Source organism: Suricata suricatta, chromosome 6 (assembly GCF_006229205.1).
Source record: "Suricata suricatta isolate VVHF042 chromosome 6, meerkat_22Aug2017_6uvM2_HiC, whole genome shotgun sequence".
Lineage (NCBI taxonomy): Eukaryota > Metazoa > Chordata > Mammalia > Carnivora > Herpestidae > Suricata > Suricata suricatta.
The window spans coordinates 113,234,039-113,253,335 of record NC_043705.1 but is presented as its reverse complement, the minus strand read 5'-3'; the positions used below and the strand labels follow the sequence as shown (position 1 = coordinate 113,253,335).

The following is a 19,297-nucleotide window of genomic DNA, read 5'->3' as shown; positions in this document are numbered from 1 at the left end:
GAGGGGGGGAAAAGAGGTGGTGGTGATGGTGGAGGGCACTTAAGGGGAAGAGCACTGGGTGTTGTATGGAAAACAATTTGACAATAAAATATTATGGAAAAAAATACCATGTCTCCTATTTAGTTTAAGATTACTTGCATGCTTTCTTTCAGATTCTTTTTCTTAAATAATTTCTTAAGTTTATTTATTTTTAAGGGGAACCTGGGTGTCTTAGTTGGTTGAGTGTCTGGCTTCAGCTCAGGTCATGAGCTTGTGGTTCATGGGTTCAAGCCCTGCATCAGGCTCTATGCTGACAGCTAGCTCAGAGCCTGGAGCCTGCTTCGGATTCTGTGTCTCCCTCTTTCTCTGACCCTCCCCTGCTCATGCTCTCTCTCTCTCTCTCTCTCTCTCTCTCTCTCAAAAATAAATAAAGACATTAGAAAAAAATTTTTAAGTTTATTTATTTTTGAGAGACTGAGAGAGAGCATGAGCAGAGGGACAGAAAGAGAGGGAGAGAGAAAATCCCACAGGCTCCATGCTGTCACCACAGAGCCCAATATGGGGCTGGAACCCATGAACCATGAAATCATGACCTAAGCCAAAATCAAGAGTCAGATGCTTTACCGACTGAGCATCCCTCTTTTCAGATTCTTAACACTTAATCCTAATAAATTCTTCAATTTTGGTTGAAGTGGACTCACATCACTTTTGCTATACTTTGGGAAATTAAATTTTGTGAATTAGGCAAGTCAAGACTTCATTATTATTGGGCTTTAGGGAGAGTAAGTATTCAATCTCCATCACTGATATGCTTTCCCAGTGCTATGGTGTGCCAAGAATCGTCTCACATTTAATTAGTTTAACATCTTCTGGTATGCCCTTTTATAATATTTCTTTACTATTATTTTCTTGAAGTTTATTCATGTATTTTGAGAGAAAGGAGAGAGAGGTGGGGGAGGGGCAGAGAAACAGAGAACTTCAAACAGGCACCACACTGTCAGTGTGGAGCCCAACGTGGGGCTTGAACTCAGGAACCATGAAATCATGACCTGCCCTGAAATCAAGAGTAAGACGCTTGACCGACTAAGCCATGCAGGCACCCCATTAATGTTTTCTTTATACTATTTATTTCAATCTTCTCCAGCATGCTAGATTTCTAGTAGATGTACACCTATTTGACATCAGTATACTTCAATTAGGTCAATGTCTTTCAAAAAGTCATACTTCAACCATAAATTTTTAGCCCATCAAATATGATTTGCTTTAGAATGTATGTCATTCTGTGTAGAATATTGAAAATCCAAGGTTTTATTGTGGTTATCCTTCAAATTATTTCCTCAAGAAAGGCTTTGGTAAGCTCTATATTATGAAAACAATAAAGGAGAAGGGGATTTCTATTTTATTAATCACCTGGACATATGATTTCTTAATTCAAGGTTTCCACAAGTCTTCATTCTTGCATTAATGTGGAAATAAGGGACAGTGCAAGTAAGAAGACTGCTGTCCTAGATCCACTTCTGTCATTAACATTCTATTTGACCTTGAGCAGATATTTTTAACGTCTCCTTCTTTACTCATAATATATTCATAACATTGGTTGTTGTATGTAAAAATATCTTAAAAAGGCAAAGAAGCTTTGTAAATTATGACACTGTAAATAATCCTATCTTAACTCATGACTGAATAAAGACAAGTTGCTGAACACGGTTGTGAATGGCTGTCACAAAAATGCATAAAGAACCAAATAATAATAATGCCTGATTTAAATACACTAAATATTAGGATGTGTGTTAGAAGTTATAACTATTACAGAAATTATAATAGGTCATTATGAAAAAAGTTGGCAGAAATATACTCATAAACATATTGTTTACTTACTAGATCATAAATAAAAGATCTTACTAAGAATATATCTCAGTAGGGAGTCTGGGTGCCTCAGTTGGTTGAGTGTCTGAGTCTTAATTTGGACTCAGGTCATGACCCCAGGATTGTGAGACCTAGCCCTGCATTGGGTTCTATGCTATGAATGGAGCCTGCTTAAGATTCTCTCTCTCTCTCTCTCTCTCTCTCTCTCTCTCTCTCTCTCTCTCTTTGTCTCTCTCTCTCTCTCTCTCTCTCTCTCTCTCTCTGTCTCTCTCTCTCTCTCTCTCTCTCTCTCTCTGCCCCTTCCTCTCTTGGGTATGCTATCTCTCTCTCTGTCTCTCAAAAAAAAAAAAAGAAAGAAGAAAGAAAAAGAATATAGCTCAGCAAAAAGAAACCTAGAATTAAGATATGAAACAATATCTGGCTATGATAAAGGGTATACACTTTTTGTTTTGTATTGTTTTTCCATTTGGATGGAAGAGCAGTTTCAAAGATACCTATTGACAATGCCAAATGGCCTGAATGGTTGAAACACAGCTGGAAGAAGAAAAGGCAATCTACCTTTATTGCATTAGGTATTTGGCTCCTGTCTCCTAATTCCATTTTTTTTCATTCTTCTGTAAAATAATATTGTATGCTCCTTCGTGCTTTTCTCTCAACTTTTGTGGTCATTTAATTCCCATAGAATATTAAACCACTGTGACAATTAGTCTTTTCACACAATGCATTAGGATATAAACTATAGAGAAATACATTAGAACACATTAGAACATGTTACTCTAATGAATTTTCATATGTAAACAGCATTCAGGTCTATACTGTATATTGTTTCCATGTTTGTATGTTTCTTTGTATAGAAATATATATGTGTTTGAATCTCTTTTTCATACTTTTCTATAGAGTTTTTTTAACTTTCTAATCTTCTGATAAAATGATAACAAATTATAGATAAATAATAACATTGATGATTGAAATGGAAAATTATGCTCAGAAGAATGTTTTCATTCTTTATATTTCCATAAATGTTATTGATACAAACTTAAATTGATTTGCCTAATATTTAGTATGTCAAATTTCTTTTTTTTTCTTTGTCCTTAAGAATTGATGACTGAGTTGGGAGCAGAATTATAAAATTGCTAGATAGAATGTAACCGTCATTTGAGATGCCTGGGTGGCTCAGTTGGTTAAGTGTCCAACTGTGGATTTCTCCTCTGATCATGATTTCAGGGTTGTGGAAGATAGCCCTGAATCAGGCTCCACACTGAGCTTGGACCCTGTTTAAGATTCTCTGTCCCTCTTTCTCTGCTCATCTACTACTCACATCCACACATACTCTCTCTCTGTCTCTCTCTCTCTCTCTCTCTCTCCTTCTCTCTCTCTCTCTGTCTCTCAGTCTCTCTCTTTTCTCTCAAACTAATGAAAAAGAAGATGGGTGCCTGAGTGGCTCAGTCAGTTGGGCATCAGCTCAAGTTATGATCTCACAGTTCGTGAGTTCAAGCCCCATGTCGGGCTCTGTGCTGACAGCTCAGAGCTTGGAGATTGCTTTGGATTCTGTGTCTCCCTCTCTCTCTGCCCCTCCTCCACTTGCACTCTATCTCACTCAATAATAAACATTAAAAAAGAAGAATGTAACCATCATTTAGTGAAGGATTAATGCTATAATTTTAGTTTGGGAACAATTGGGAACTAGTATGGGTGCCACCTAAAATAGTATTTTTCCCAATCATCTTATAATTTTATTTAACGAAGTACATTTTTAAGAAATATGAATCAAAAGCTGACATTAAAACAAATGCAATAATTTTTTAAAAATTATCTAAAGGACTAACACATGTTTGTGGCAAATTGAGATGGCCTAATTGAAATATGTCTTCATTCTAATACAATTGAAATTAAAGATTTTTCTACTGAAAGTCCTTTCCTAACTTGCAGGATCTTAGATTATTACATTGATCACAATAGCAAAGGCTAACAGATGCTCTGTATATATACAACAATTACTTTGGTATACATTATAAGTAGACATTTTAATTAATATTTATTCCTATCTTTAGAGAAAATTTTTGCTGAAGTTGATATGCTCTAGAAAATGCTAATGGAATATAGAAAATATATTATGGTTCATTGTTATATATCATTTTATGAATTATAAAAGTATGATGCCAAATTATCAAATTTCCTAATTTTTCATCATCATCAAGCTTATAACATTATCAAGCTTAGAAGAAATGTTTATACAATTAGAAGAAATGTTTACAGTCTGCAGACCGATTCACTCATAACTCTATGAATGAGATAGCAGATTGTACAACAGAGCCAGGTGTTAACTAACCCTTGCTTAAATGGAGCCCTGTTTCTGAGGCACCTGGCTGGTAATACGAGAAGCGTATTTAAATGTTGGTCACATTGGACCCACTGCTATATCCTCAAAATATAGAGAAGTCCAACCAATAATTCTAGTACATATTTTAAAGATTGTATCTGATAAATTGCCTACACTCATTGGAATGTTGTAAGGATGTACGTAAAATAACTGAAATAAACTTAAGATTCATGAGCCAAATTCAATTTTTTTCATAGAATTACTCATTCCCAGAATATATTACATCTTTAAAAACAACACAATACTTCTCAAAAATTATGAGGCATATAATGGGACTGTGAAAATGTTCACACTAAGATTTAGAAAATGTTCTTGCTATTCTTTTCTTACATCCCTCACTTATCACATGGCTTTCTTCATGTCACCTCTGTTTCTGTAACACATTCTGGGGTAGCATATTTAGATCAGTGATAATGGGAGAAGGGAAAAAAAAAGATGAAATGGGAGGCAAAAAAAAAAAAAAGAAAAGAAAGAAAATTGTAGAAAACCCTCCAATCTGGGAAGTAACTATATATCGTCTTCTGAAAATTATCTGAATATAGGTGATTTAAGGTATGTAATTCAGGTCCTGCGAGTCTCTCTTTTGGTCTCTTTAGAAAGAGGGGACATTCATATGAACTAGCCGATGTGCATGTATCTGTACATGAACTAATACGACAGAAATAATTCATCTGCTATTCTCTCGACTCCCCAGTTGGGAACAATGTTATCATTTTATTCCAATCTCCATCAATTTAAAACAATATTTCTCATGTGAAATCTAAGTGATAAATTCAGAATAAGTGGGATTCTTTACCAGGTTCTTTTGGTTTATGGCAGTAGTAAAAGGAGAAATCTTAACAAACATACACATAAAAATATTATGAGTTTTTCAAAATTTTCATATATATTCGAAGTTCTTCTAGTGGTACCACTAATTTATAGTTGTTCTCTGTAAACATTAATTGAAAGTTGATAATGGCTGAAACTCTTTGGGATCAATGAAGCAGAATGCTATGTTAGGGTTGGCATCAATTCAAAGGGAAACAGAGATTTCATGTTGCTGCCTCTGACTTTATTTAAACTAGGTAAGAATTCTCTGAGTTAGAGTTTTCATCTGTAAAATGGGAACGGATATATTTTCATGTCATTCAGAATAGATAAGATAATATGATATATATATTTTGTACTACCTTCATATAAGTTTTCCTAATATTCATATTTAGAGAAAATATTAGATTGTATGATATTTTGTTTCTTTTCCCAATGTTAATAGGTGTCTCTTGATAGATGAGGTAATTTAGTGAATGGTGTTTCTTCTAACCATTTATTGCTTAAAATTTAAGAGACAGACTATAGAAGAAAGAAAAACCATGTTTTGATGTTATGGATTGAACTTATTATTGCTAGAGAAACAATGTAGAGAAAATATATAATTTAAGTAATATGCTTTATCTTTATCTATTATGGAACTATAATTCATTTTAAAGTTTTCCTGAAATGTACATAACATTTGAAAACAAAATACCAGATTAGAATATTTCCATATGTTCATTCCCATAAAAGAATACATGTCTGAGAAGGAAGAGCACAGTATGTGAACTGTTTCTTTTTTGCGATTAGGTTGTGTGTCTATCCAATAGAGAACAGTCACCAGGCTGGCTTTCCTATTACGCAGAAACAGGATGCAAAGGAGAATCACAACACTCAGCAGGCTGCTGACCTACTTTATTATTATAACTCATAAGAGCTATGAATGCATTTTCCCCCAGTAAAGCCACATAGAGACTTGTCAGCAAATTAGTTACCTTCATTAGGACTTTTAAAAATTTTTGTTAAGGCAATACATTCTATTTTTAAAAAGTCAATAATATAATAATACAATTTCTAATTTATAGAATTTAAAATCTAAAATACATTGCTAGACTTCAAGAGAGGAGAAATATATTTTTAATTCTTTGTTATATTATCTTGGTTATACTGTTTAAATCATTATTTAATAGTTAATTGGTCTTTATAAAACAAAAAGTGAACCTACTTTAATTTTGTCTTTATACATTTGCTAGACTATCAATAGATAACATCATCCCACATTTCAATGTTCTACTTGTATATGGGGGTTTGCATACAAACAATGTAATCCCGTTCTTTTCCCAAATCATTTGCTTGAAATAGGAAATATCAATAAACAGTTCTTTGTACCCAAGGCCCCCCAGCACACATTTATTTCGATCATTACAGTTTTTGAGATAGAAGTGACTGATCTGTTTCATTTGAAGGTTCCAGATCCAAATCCAAATCCAAATAGTGTTTGAAATAAATGTCTCTCTATTTTGTCTTTCCCCATCTTTTTTTTTTAATACTTCTCATAGATTTTATCTAAATTCATACAAAGCTGCCACCACCACACCATTGCGTGAGTTAGAAAAAAGTAGTGTTTTCTGGGTGGTTAAATTAGGAAAACAAAACAAACAAAAAAAAGAGTTTGTAAGAATGGCTGCACTTTCAAGTGTAGGTATCTTGGCAAGAAAGAGGAAAGCATTTAGCTAGAACTTCTCCCTTCGGAGGCCTCAAGTCAAATTCATATTAAGGGCTTTCGGAGTTAATTCTCTATTCCCTTAAATCAGAAAATAAAGGTTTAAACTCTACTCTATGGTTTTCTGCCCCTAGAATGAAGTGGAGTGAATGAACGTTTGTTTGAATGTAAGCACAATGAGGGCAGGAACTGTTTCATTCTCTATTGTATGTTCAGTGCCTAAGATAATGCCTGGCCCAAAGCAAGTACTCAATAAATTACCTAAATGAAAGGATAAATAATACATACTCATTTCATAGGTGAACTATAGGAAGATTGTGTGATTTGACTAAATCTTAGAAATTTTAATGTTAGAGGAGATTCTGGAATGTGTGTCTCTACATTCAATTCCGCCAGATTTTTCCCTCCCTATTCTGTTGTGTAAATGAGTCAGGGTAAGCTATGTTATATTATGTTGTGGACTATAAATTAAAAGGATGCCTCTGGAGAGAAAAAAAAAGAACTGGAGGATTACAAACCAGCTTTTCAACGCTTAGACATATGAGTGAAATATGATACTCCCACTCAGAGCCCACTGGCCATACGGAGCAGAAGACCCCATCAGAGGAAGGGGGCTAGAGAACGTGAACTGTGTGACCATTTGGTTTTTAGTAACACACTAATAATTTGAGATTCACTGTCTCAAATAAAAATGAAATTCTATAGTATTCTAGATTTTACAATATCTTCTCCACATAGATATTATTAAATAGAACTTTGAGATATTTTATAGACCTTATTTTCTGATATGCTTAGTATGGTTACATAAGTTATATAAACTTCATGAATTTTGAGTATTTTTATATTGCTCATGAGTTGTCAAGTGATTACTTATCTTTGAAGAAATAATTTGATGTACAAATTACTAAAGCAAGAACTGTCCATGGAAGGATATGAAAATGTATAACAGAAAACTCCTTTATATATAATTTTCACATACTCTAGGTAATTACCTTTTTAGTATATTCCACTAATATTTACTTAGCAATACATGCAAGGTTGGCATAGAATTTGTGGGGCATGCAGATACTAATGAAGACATACTGTCTGCCTTCTAGAATAGCATCCCTCAAGATAAGGAATGCACATGTTCCTTCAAGTCACAACAAAATGAAACATCATAATAAGCAATATAATAAATAAAATATTATACAATATATAATAAAACATAATAAACAATATAATGAGTTGGCTTAAATTATTTTGTTTATATTATTAAACAAATATAACAATAAAACTAGATATGTTTCTTATCCTTATAATTCTTATAAAATTAAAAAAGCAAATTTACAAATCAAATATTAACAAAATAGTAAATCAAGAAACACATCTAAATTTACTAAAGCAAATTTAGTGTGATGGATGAATATTATTTGGCTAACACCCAACAGTTGCATACAATGTAAATTTAGTGCTATTATGGCACAAGTTTGTGCAGATTAGTTTCACACACTACAATTGTGTGCTATGTAAGGAGTGACTTAGTTTTCAAATCCACATCTCCATTTTGACTATGGTGAAAATTCTGTACAGCATTTAATATGAGGTCATTCACCTTTCATTTGATAGAAATGGATCATTAATTATTAACCCCATAAACCAGAATTATTTCACATGGGGCAATGTACTTCAACTTGAAAAGCAAAATCAGATTCCATATTTAGGGCATTCAGATGATTCTAGATTCATAAAAGGTTTACCCTGTAGCCTTTCACACAGTCACCAATATACAGGTACACATTTACAGATCGCTAGGAGAAAACCTATGAAATCCCTAAGAGTAAACCTGCAGACTTCAGTTAGAGAAACACTGTTACAAGAATGCATTATTTAGCCGCAAATCCTTCTTTATTTTGTAAAATCACTCCCTAAATTATGTCATAATGAATACGCAAGTTCAAATGCATCATACTTTTTATATTCTTAGATTTTTAAAATGAATATTTCATGACTTTATAATTTAAACCCAAAACTATTACCTCTAATCCCTTTAATAATGAGCTATTATAATTTTAGTGTGATATACCTAAAAACATAATCACAAAATATGAGAATTACAAGATTTTCAAAACTAATTTTATAAGCCACTATCTGACCAACCCAAGATTTTCATTAGGCAGAATTCTATAATTCAAATATTTCTTGAATGAAATATTCAGTACAAAAGGATACATTATAGATGCAGAGCAAGATAAATCCCTGGTTAAGTTGGATTTTGCAAGTCAGTATCTCCTACTCCTCAATACAAGGAGCCCACTGTGGTTGGTGATTGAGCTTTTAAAAAATAGCTTTTTAAAGAACTATTTCAATGAGGAGTTTTTAAAGACTGCAAAGGAATTAGCTGACAGGAACTGAAACTACTTCTAATCTGCAGAATGAACTGCAGATTAGAGAGAGCTCAGATAACAATATAAATATATAGAACAAATTACCAGTTATTTATATAGTATAGTTATAGCATTACTCTGAATTTCTTATTATAAGACATATAGATAATGAGCTAGTGATATACAGATAAGGATAAAGATATAAATACAAATGTGTTTAAATGATTTAAAATACATATAAAGAGATAATTATATACATATGAATGAACATATAGTTAAGGAGGATTTAAAATAATACTTAAGGATAGAAATCATTTAGGAATGCAAAATATGAAAAAGAAGGAGGGTATAAGGAATCTACCCAACACTCTAATCTTTACTATAAATTATTTAGCATCAGTGTCAAATATCATAGTATAATTGTCAAGCAAATATTCCAGAATGACTAATAATCATGCCTGCATCTACCCTGATCTGGCTTGTCATTTTTTGCCTTCCCAATTTGATTTTCTTTTTCTACATCTACATCTCATATTCATCTTGTTTAGCATCAGAGCTCAGATGCTGACTTTTGAGTGACTTTCTACTGCAACCAGTGTTACTACAGGTTTCATTTCTTGCCATTACTCTTCTTAGCTATCTTTTTACAATCTATATGACAAGATATTTTAATGTGTTTTAGAACAGAAATTACGGAGTCTCATAGACAGGAATTCTAATCTTGGTTCCATTGATCTATTAACCTTTAGCTTAACCTCAAAAAATGTCAGGTTTCTGGACAGTAAAGTGAAGGATAACAATACTCACCTCATTCTGTTGCTACAAGGACCAAATACGAGTATATTTCAAAGCACAGGGGTTTGTACACAGTAAGCAAGATATATACATGCAGGGCACTTTTATCTTATATTGGATTTTTACTTCTTACAACTCCCTTATTATGTAAATACACTTTGTTTTGTTGTGATGGAACATTTCCCAGAATTCGATAGTTTTAGGATAGAAAATGATATCTTCAAGGTCAAGTGACACCATGGAGATTCTCCATAGATACAAAAATTCATACCACTAATAGTTACAAAATATATCTGGTCTCTAGGACTGAACATAGACTTAACTGTTTCCTACCCTTGACATTAAATTTAAACATGAAAATTATGTTAAATAAATGTGAAAGAAAGTAAGAGCCAATTTCCTAAGTAAGCCTGCCCCTCAAAAAAGATGCAAGAAAACAACCATAAACTCTGGAAAGGTATTTTGTATGACATTAAGATATAATAAAAGTTTTATTTGTGTGTTAAATACAAACACACAAACACACGAAATGAGCACATGTAGAGACATTTAAAAAATGACGATACTAAAACTTTTCTTCATTAACTGTGATTAGCACTGGATATGTTAAGTAGCATATTGCTCTATGTTATAATTACATGAGTATATGCACTTTATGGACACCCCCAAGCAACCCTTTTATGATTTTAATAAAGACCATCACTATTTTTCCTGAAAGATACCTAAGAGAAATTTAAACTATAATTACTTGCTAACTAAAATATTAGTTGGTGCTAGTGAAGGATCATCCTTTGGTAGTAGCATTAGTGTTTTCATACTATACACTCAGTTAGTAGCTAGAAGACAGGAGCTGTTTCTTCGTTCTACCCCCCACCATATCTTAATAATGTCTTCATAATTTTTCCTTCAGTGAGAAGTAGCAATGAGACAGATCTATAACTAAGAAGACTTCATAGATTCGAAAATTGACCTGATCAAATGCCTTGCTTTAATTTTTAGGTGCAGAAACAAAAATAGAAGAATTCTCCAATGAACTTTCAATAATGAGTAGCTAGATTGCAATAAACTACTGTATCAGGCACTGCTTTAGGCACTGACCATAAGTACAGAACAAAAGAGACAAATTCTCTGACCTAATGAAACTGACATTCTGTGTTCTCTACACAGACGAATATAAGTAACAAATAATTGTGTGTTTGTGTGTGTTACTAAATTTTTTAAAGATAAAATATAAACCAGTTGGGTGATAGACAGAATGGTCATCCAGTGGCTTCTGTGAGGCAGTGACATTTAAGTAGGTACTAGTGAAAGAAAGGAGAGATCCAGGTGATTATCAAGTCTCAAACACAGAAGATAAAAGAATACAGAAGGCAGGGAGAGGGAGGGTAGGAAGGAGGGAGGATAATACGTAGGCAAGAGGAGGGAGAGAAAGAAAAGACCAGACTTTTTAACATGTAATGTAGACCCCTCTTTTCTTCAAATATGAACTCTGAATTATAGTTATTAGAAGAAAAAAATGTATGTTCTTAAGATGTCCATGTCATTTCTACAATAATAAGCCCAGAGATTAACATGGAACACTTCAGGGGAAAAAAGAGGGTATTTAATTCATGCCAGAGTTAAAGTTTTGTGAAATAAAATATATCTTCCTCAAAACATCACATATAAGAGAAGTCTAGTCTAATGTATGGGTAACTTAAACAACAGTTTATTGAATTAATGTAATTAAAATGCAATATATGAAGAAAATATGAGAACTTACATTAATATATTTGTGAATATGTATTTAAAATATTCAGGTTCAATTCCTTTGAATTGAATATAGATCAATTCAATATAGATCAAAATGTATCTTCTTTTTTTATATAAAAAAACACAGGTTCTTAACATGAAATGTGACTGTGAATATACCTAACTATATAAATCAAATTTATCTCTACCAGATTTTTAAATATTTATATGTCATTCCAGGTAACATGTACAGCTGAAACTAATGTAACATGTCTATACTCAAAAAAAGAAAACCAAAATTTAAAAATAAATAAAGTCTTTACATTTACCATCAAGCTTTCCTTGTCTTCCCTAGCAAAATGTACTTTTTGAAATATCACATACATCATATAGATCTCATTGCACCTATACTGATGTACGTGTCTGTATGTTTTAACAGCACCTAGAACTGCATGTCTTAAGAACAGCAAATGCCAAAATCAAGTTGAAAGAAAGGGGTTACTCCAAGCAGTAGGCAGTTTTGGAAGAAGGTTGTACCACGATTATATGCATGTGAGAGTGTAAGTGTACCTTTGAAATGAAACATGTCTTCCATATACACAGACTAAGTTACCCAACAACAGACCCTGTAACATAGACAGCTCCAGAATCATTTCATGTAAGTGACATGTAGTTGTAGAAAAAGCAGTAGAACATTTGATTTTACATCCATGAAAGCAAAATTAAGTTTTCCCCAAAAAATTCACAGGGAAGAAATTAGACCATTCTGGCATAAATACTTAGAACTTTTTGGCAAAACCCCGAAGACGCAGAGTATAAGATGATGCGAATTACTTACCACCATTTCATTGAGAGACACCCAGCAGTCCGGCGGGAAGTCCTGCAGGAGCGGGACTAAGAACTGGAGGCAGCCATCCCAGTGGCACAGGAGCAGCATCATGCCGATGAGGTTAAAAATTCTCACCACCGCGCTGGCAAGGTCATACGTCATGTGGAAAATCTGTTGACCAAAATATAAAATCAATCCTTAAAATTCTTATCATCAATTTTCTTTAAAGTGAAGAGCACCACCGATGTCGGTAGACGCTGACATAATGTAGTGTAAGTACTGATTTAATAAAAATATGGGGAGAACTTTTACAAAGAGAAACAGAGATTACACTTCTCTATCTTTACCTTGAGGCCTGGCGCTCTGCTTTCTGAGAAGTACAACCCACTGTGGGTTCCCCACAGAGCGCAGGGATAACATAAACACATTAAGGCCTGGGTCACATTTTACAAAACATTAGTTTGGCTGCTAATTTTCATTTACTGTCCTTCTGCACATTTTGGCAACAGTGCTTTAAAGAAAGTTAAGAAATTTGACCCTCTCCTCTGCTTCCCATCCATGGTTAAATTAAAAGATTTGTTGAAGGACTGAAAAACAAACAAAACCACAATGACTGAAAATCAGTAGCAAAAATATATCAATTTCAAAATATAAAATAATACTGAGATAGAACTGCTGTTAACTTTATAGCAATATGAATGTAGGTTCTTCTTTTATTGAACAGGAGTAGCGGCCTCTGAGACAAAAAGTCGTCTGAATTTGGATAAAATACAATTGGGTCTCACTCTTTAAAAAATTAAAATTGTTACCTCCCTTTCCTGTGAATCTGTCTTATTTATGACAAGTGAGATTATTTCAGAAAGCACAAAAATTATGACAACTCAATGATCTCTATCAGACTTTTAGAACTATAAACTTACATATAGCTTGATATCTATAACTTTTCATCCATCCAGTTATTACAAGATATAAAACTAGAACCTGAATCCTTACTTTAGCAGCTCATTCTAGAATAAACACGTTTTTCCTAATTGTTGAAAAGCTGAGTTAATAAAATTAATAAATATGCATAAAAGCACAAAGAAACAACACCTTGAGGTATTGAGAATCACATCTTTATAATCTGCCAGTAGAGTGGTCTATTTTTGAAACAATGAGGACACCATGGATTGAAAAATTATCTGAGAAACAGAAAAAATCCCATAAACTTTGTATTTTGATTTAGAAACTACATCTTTATAAGTTAATGTCTATAATTCTTAAGAGATATGTACTGATGTATGTGGAGGTAACATGACAGGGCAGCTGGGATTTTGCTTTTATAAAATCACCAATTCAATCTTTAATTAAATGTTTTTCACTTTGATACATTTCTATTAGCATTAATTCGTTCTTTAAACAATCTTCCTTTTTGACATAGTAATTATAGTGAGAAATTCTCACTTTGTGGGAATGTGCACACTGTTCTGAATTCCTTTTAAAAGTAAGATTGTGGTCCTAGATTTTAAAGGCAATGGATCATATATTTTTATATTCAGACAGCTATCCACAGAACACTGAATTTTAAATACTTAAGAATTTTATTTTCCTCTACCTTACTTTTTAATTTGGTTTTCTATTTGGCAAACACATAAAAAAGTCCTTTTGATATTATTTCTTCTTGGTCACTAAACTTTGTATAAACACAAAAATTACCAAAAATTTCATGAATAATTTCTCATTAGAAGTAATACAATAAAACATAATAAAAAAAGCTTTCTACTTTTAAAGTAGGAAACTAAAACCAACATGGATTTAAACATTTTTTATTTAGTACTAGAACCCTATAAATATATATCTAAGTATTTCCTGACAAAATGGTTCACTATGGGTTTGGGGTAAGTGTTGCATTGCTATGAAATAGGGCAAAGTTGCAGAATACAAGCTTCTGGATCAAGCAAGGTACTTATCACCTTTCAGCCTAATTATCTGAATAAACAATATCTGAAACTCTCTGCCGAAGTCTATAAATTATAAGCATGTGGGCAAACATGCAATTATGAGACCTTAGAGTAAAGTCTGGGATGTTGTAGAGAACTAGGTCCCATTCTGTATATATCTGGCTTTTCTGGCTTTTCCAGTTTCTTTGTGAGGAATTAGATTCTTTTTGTGGGATTTTATGAGATTATTTATTGTAATTAATAGCACATGCTTTAATTCAACAATTCCTTTAAGAAAATGCTACTATTTCTGAAATGTTTCCAGAGAAATATAATTACCATTTTCATAAAGGAAGTTAATGGTGACATAAGGTCTTTCATAACATATTAGAAATACATTGTTTTGTTTTGTTTTGCTTCCATGACATTATTGGACTTCTATTGTAACAAGATAAACCCTAGAATTAAACCTATTCTCTCTCCCATTTCTATTTTCAACCTCTTAGTATTACTCTGCAGTGCTAGTGCTAGATTTAAATACTAGCTCTGCTGTACAGACAATGCTCAATACATTGAAATGAATTTCCTCCTTTTTAGTCTTTAACATTCTGTGTTCAAAAGTAATGTGACTTTTTGGAGCTATCCCAAAATCTAACTTTGAAGGAGATTCAAGTTAAGTTGCCTATCTTGACACTGGTCAATACCCAGAGGCTAATTTCAGAGTCAAATCCATGTGTCTCCATCTTGATTTATCTACCTAACAAAAGAACATCATAATGTATGTAGTATTACTTTTGATGTAGCCCTGCATGTGTAGAGTGCTTAGGCCCAAACTGATTGATTGTCTCTTGAACTCATATTAATACACCTGGCAGCCATAATCATCTCCTTGACTGGTTGCTGAGACTATTGAAGGCTCTGTTAAAATGTTGTTCACAGAAATTTGGAATAAGAAAACTATTCTTTTATGGGGCATATACATCTATAGATAGACATATTAACCAAAGAAGGAAAATCTAATCTAATTCATGCATAGTCACAACTTCTTACTATCTAAGGGCAGTTTAGGATAAATTTAAGAGTGTCTTTACTCAAATTCCAAATTCCTAATCAAACAGCTGATATTATTGATTAATATTCTCAGGGTTTTTTTTCCATCTACAAGGTAGCTATCCTTAAGTGGTAAGTTCCTATCGAAATCAATTATCTAAATGTATTGCACGCAAACCCAACTTCAAAGAAAAATGGAACCATATATGACACTCAATAAACTATTAAATGAGTGAATGAGAATGACGCAGGAATTTAACAAAAACAGCACAGACAACTTTTTATGACCTTAACAGTGGAACACTTTTGCATTTGTGTTTTAAACCAGGGAATTTAAGAAAAGAAAACTCAATTATTTTCTAATTTCCAAGTAATCTAACTTGACTTAAATCTGATTTTGAGTGCTCACATGCTGCTAAGTGGTACTTATAAGCGTCAACTAAAAAAACAAATAATTAAGTTTCTAAAGCACCTCTTTAATTTTATTTTCACTAAAAAAGCTAGAGTACAAAATATATCAGTAGAAGGCACTGTGCTTTGCATTTTCCAGCTCAGAACATTGTGTTGTTCATATGACTTCAAGGAAAGGAAAGATCTGGTCACAAATTCTCATTGGATTCTTTTTATAATATTGTAGTTCTAGATTTGCCCAGTTGGGAGTTTAATGACTTCAGACAGGATAGGTAATTAACTCTCCAAACTGAAGAATGCTCTGAGTTAGATAATTTGATTCAGGGGTGCCTGAGTGGCTCTTTCAGTTGAGCGTCTGACTTCGGCTCAGGTCATGATCTCACAGTTCATGGGTTCAGGTCCCGCATCGGGATCTGTGCTGACAGCTCAGAGCCTGGAGCCTGCTTCTGATTCTGCATGTCCCTCTCTCTCTCTGCTCCTGCCCTGCTCATGACCTGTCTCTCTCTGTCTCTCAAAAATAAATAAAGGTTAAAAAAATTAAAAAAATAAAAATAGATAATTTGATTCAGAATCCCCAATTATGCCCTAATATTTGCAAAATTGTTTACCATGAAGTTTTGTATATTCCTTCTTGTTTTTTGAAAGGTTACATATGGTAGATATCCATAAATTAGTTGAGTTCTTTCAAAACATGTTCAATTTCTTTATTAATGTTTATTTTTGAGTGAGAGAGAGAGAGATACAGACCGACAGACAGAGCCTGATCAGCGGAGGAGCACAGAGAGAGCCAGACACAGTCTGAAGCAGGCTCCAGGCTCTGAGGTGTCAGTGCTGAGGCCAATGCAGGGCTCAAACTCATGAACTTTGGAATCATGACCTGAGCTGAAGTTAGATGCTTAACTAACTGAGCCACTCAGAGGTCCCTGTCCACAACTTTCTTGATATACTGGATTCAGAAGTTTTCAATCCAATCGTCAGATAAGGATCAGTGAGCCGTAACCATCTTTAAGTATTTGGTGTATTACGTTTTACCTAACCACACAAATTGTCAACAGTAATGGAAGACTTTTCATAGTATGCATTGGTCTGTCCCTAGTCTTTGCCTTCATGAACAGGGATCATTAAAGTCTAGATTTCTTCTATCTTCTCAATAGTGATTCAAGACATCAAATATACCTTTAAAATTTTTATCAAAGTAACATTAAGAGAATCAGAAAGGTCAGAAATGGTTCTTTTGACAAAGGATATTCTTATTCTTAGGGTACAAAACAGGGTTGGATACTTTAGTTTCTCTTGTTTCTCTTTATAAATCTGCACCAGCATAAATTCAATTATCTTTTATATGGAGTGTCTATACTGCATGTTGGCACAGAATAAGAAAACAAATATTTACCAACTCAGTCTGTTTCACAGCTAACATGTTATTCAGGATTCAACATGTAGTAACTCTAGTCAGTATTTTAAGAGCCCTATTGCACCTTCTATAATTCTTGGCTTGAAAATGATCCAAGTTATCTCACCACGCTTTAGGTACAAAGTGCAGAAGGTTTTACATGATCTCTGAGAGAAGAGCACTCTTCATAGTAATCCCTCTGAACACTGACCATTGACTGCTAGGATCTATTCTACCTAGGATCTCACTTAGAATGGCCTGTCCACACCTTCGGAAAACTCAACCGTCTGGACCTCTCATGGCAGTCTCTGTAAAAAGTTGAAGTGCAATTCACTTCACCACTGCACTCACCACCTGTCAAATTCTCATGCTGTTTAGTGCTTTCTTTCTGAATTTTTCTTTCTACTGTCCCTTCCAAAACTTCTTCATCATCAGTTAACTCTCATATACCCTCAGCCTCTTCATAACATTCTTCCTCTCCCCTGCTTTTCCTATGACATAGGGATCCCTCTCACCCTCTCCCGAAGGCTCAGCTTCCCTGGTAGCTTTCTCAAATGGAGTTGGTTCAATTGTTTGTTATTTCATAAGCCTTAGGTTCTGATGGCCGTGGCCTCATTTTCCCATCTTGCCTTTGCTGCTTTCAGACAATTATTTGTCCAGCTGTAGTTTAAAAAAAAAATCTTCTCTTTAGTGCTCATTCCATTTGGCTATTCCGCTCATAACTTTTTCTCATTTCTGCATATAACAACCTCTCAATCTCCACCCTCAGTACATCTCCATTTATTAGAGAACTCTGTATTTTTCCATTGCCTTTTCTCTGCAAAATGTCAACTGCTGATTAATTAAAACAGCTCCTTTCTATACCTGAGCTGCTGAAGATCATTGGAGAGAAAAGTAGATTGTGGCTACTAAAAATAAATTTTTTAACACCCACCTTATTTGAGACATTGATCTATGGTCTGTTCATTTCCTTATTCCTAACACCACTGATCCTATATTTTTTCCTCTCTTCTATCTTCCCTATGCTCATGACTATCCTACTCAGTTTCAGATTAAAATTTTTACCATTTCCAGAGGAAACACATTCCTATTTTTGAATACTCTAAACTCTAACCCCTCATACTTTCAAACAAACAATTAAGTATCTGCAGGTTTTCTTACTGGCCTTGGCCTAAAATCAAAAGATAGTGTGTCTTTTAATTAAGATGAATCCCTACCACCGTTTTAATATTAATCTAAATATTTTTTTCTCCTCCAGGAACCTAAATAATTAGTTCATAGCTCCTCAACTTATGGAGAAAACCAACTCTCTCCACAACTGTTGTAGACACACACTTGTACAGAAAAAATTAATTGATATAAAAATGAAATTCATAAAACCCATGATGTATGTAATAAAGCCTACTGCTTATGTTCTTGAAAGTGGTAGCAATATCACTGTTACTATATTACTATAAATATTTGACTACTTTTTTCTTGAGAATTGGTAACTTCTTCACAAGCTTAATCTCAAATATTTAGAAATAATAAAATTTCTCATTTCCTCAAAAACATTTCAGATTGAAGAAGAATTTTCATTTCCTAGGTACTTACCTAATTCTTTCTTTCTTCTTTTTTTTTTCTTCATATTCTTTTCAGTTTGGCTTCTCAAAAAAACTCTTCTCCTTGGAATTTTGAGACAGAGAGAACTGGCCTGCCTTCACCCACCTTTAGTGGGTAAAGTGATTTTCTTTTCTCGGTTACATGTGCAAATTACCATCTGGTGCAAAATCTGATTTCCTGAAGGACATATGTGTCATAGCTACTCTGTGCTGTCCCCATCCCCCTTCTCCATGGATGAAAGGAGCATGCAGATATTTAAGGCTGACTTCATTTTCCCAAATGGGAAATTGAAACTTAAGAAAAAAAATATACATCTATTTGAGCATCCTTTTTTGGAGTGGCACAGATACATCACTGGAATTATAGAGAAAAGTATGTCTCATCACGACTCTGCAGTAAGACTAAATAGTACTAAGACATAGTCATAACAACTACATATTTACAGTATAGAATGTACTAGT

The 19,297-nt window shown here is 33.5% G+C and overlaps 1 protein-coding gene across 1 annotated transcript in view; it reads right to left on the bottom strand.

Moving 5' to 3' along the window:
* HCN1 (hyperpolarization activated cyclic nucleotide gated potassium channel 1) overlaps window positions 1-19,297 on the bottom strand; it is a 400,352-nt gene that overhangs the window by 156,176 nt on the left and 224,879 nt on the right. Inside the window, exon 5 of the mRNA XM_029941265.1 lies at window positions 12,471-12,632. Coding sequence (XP_029797125.1) covers window positions 12,471-12,632 — 162 coding nt within the window. The remainder of the gene's footprint in view (window positions 1-12,470; window positions 12,633-19,297) is intronic.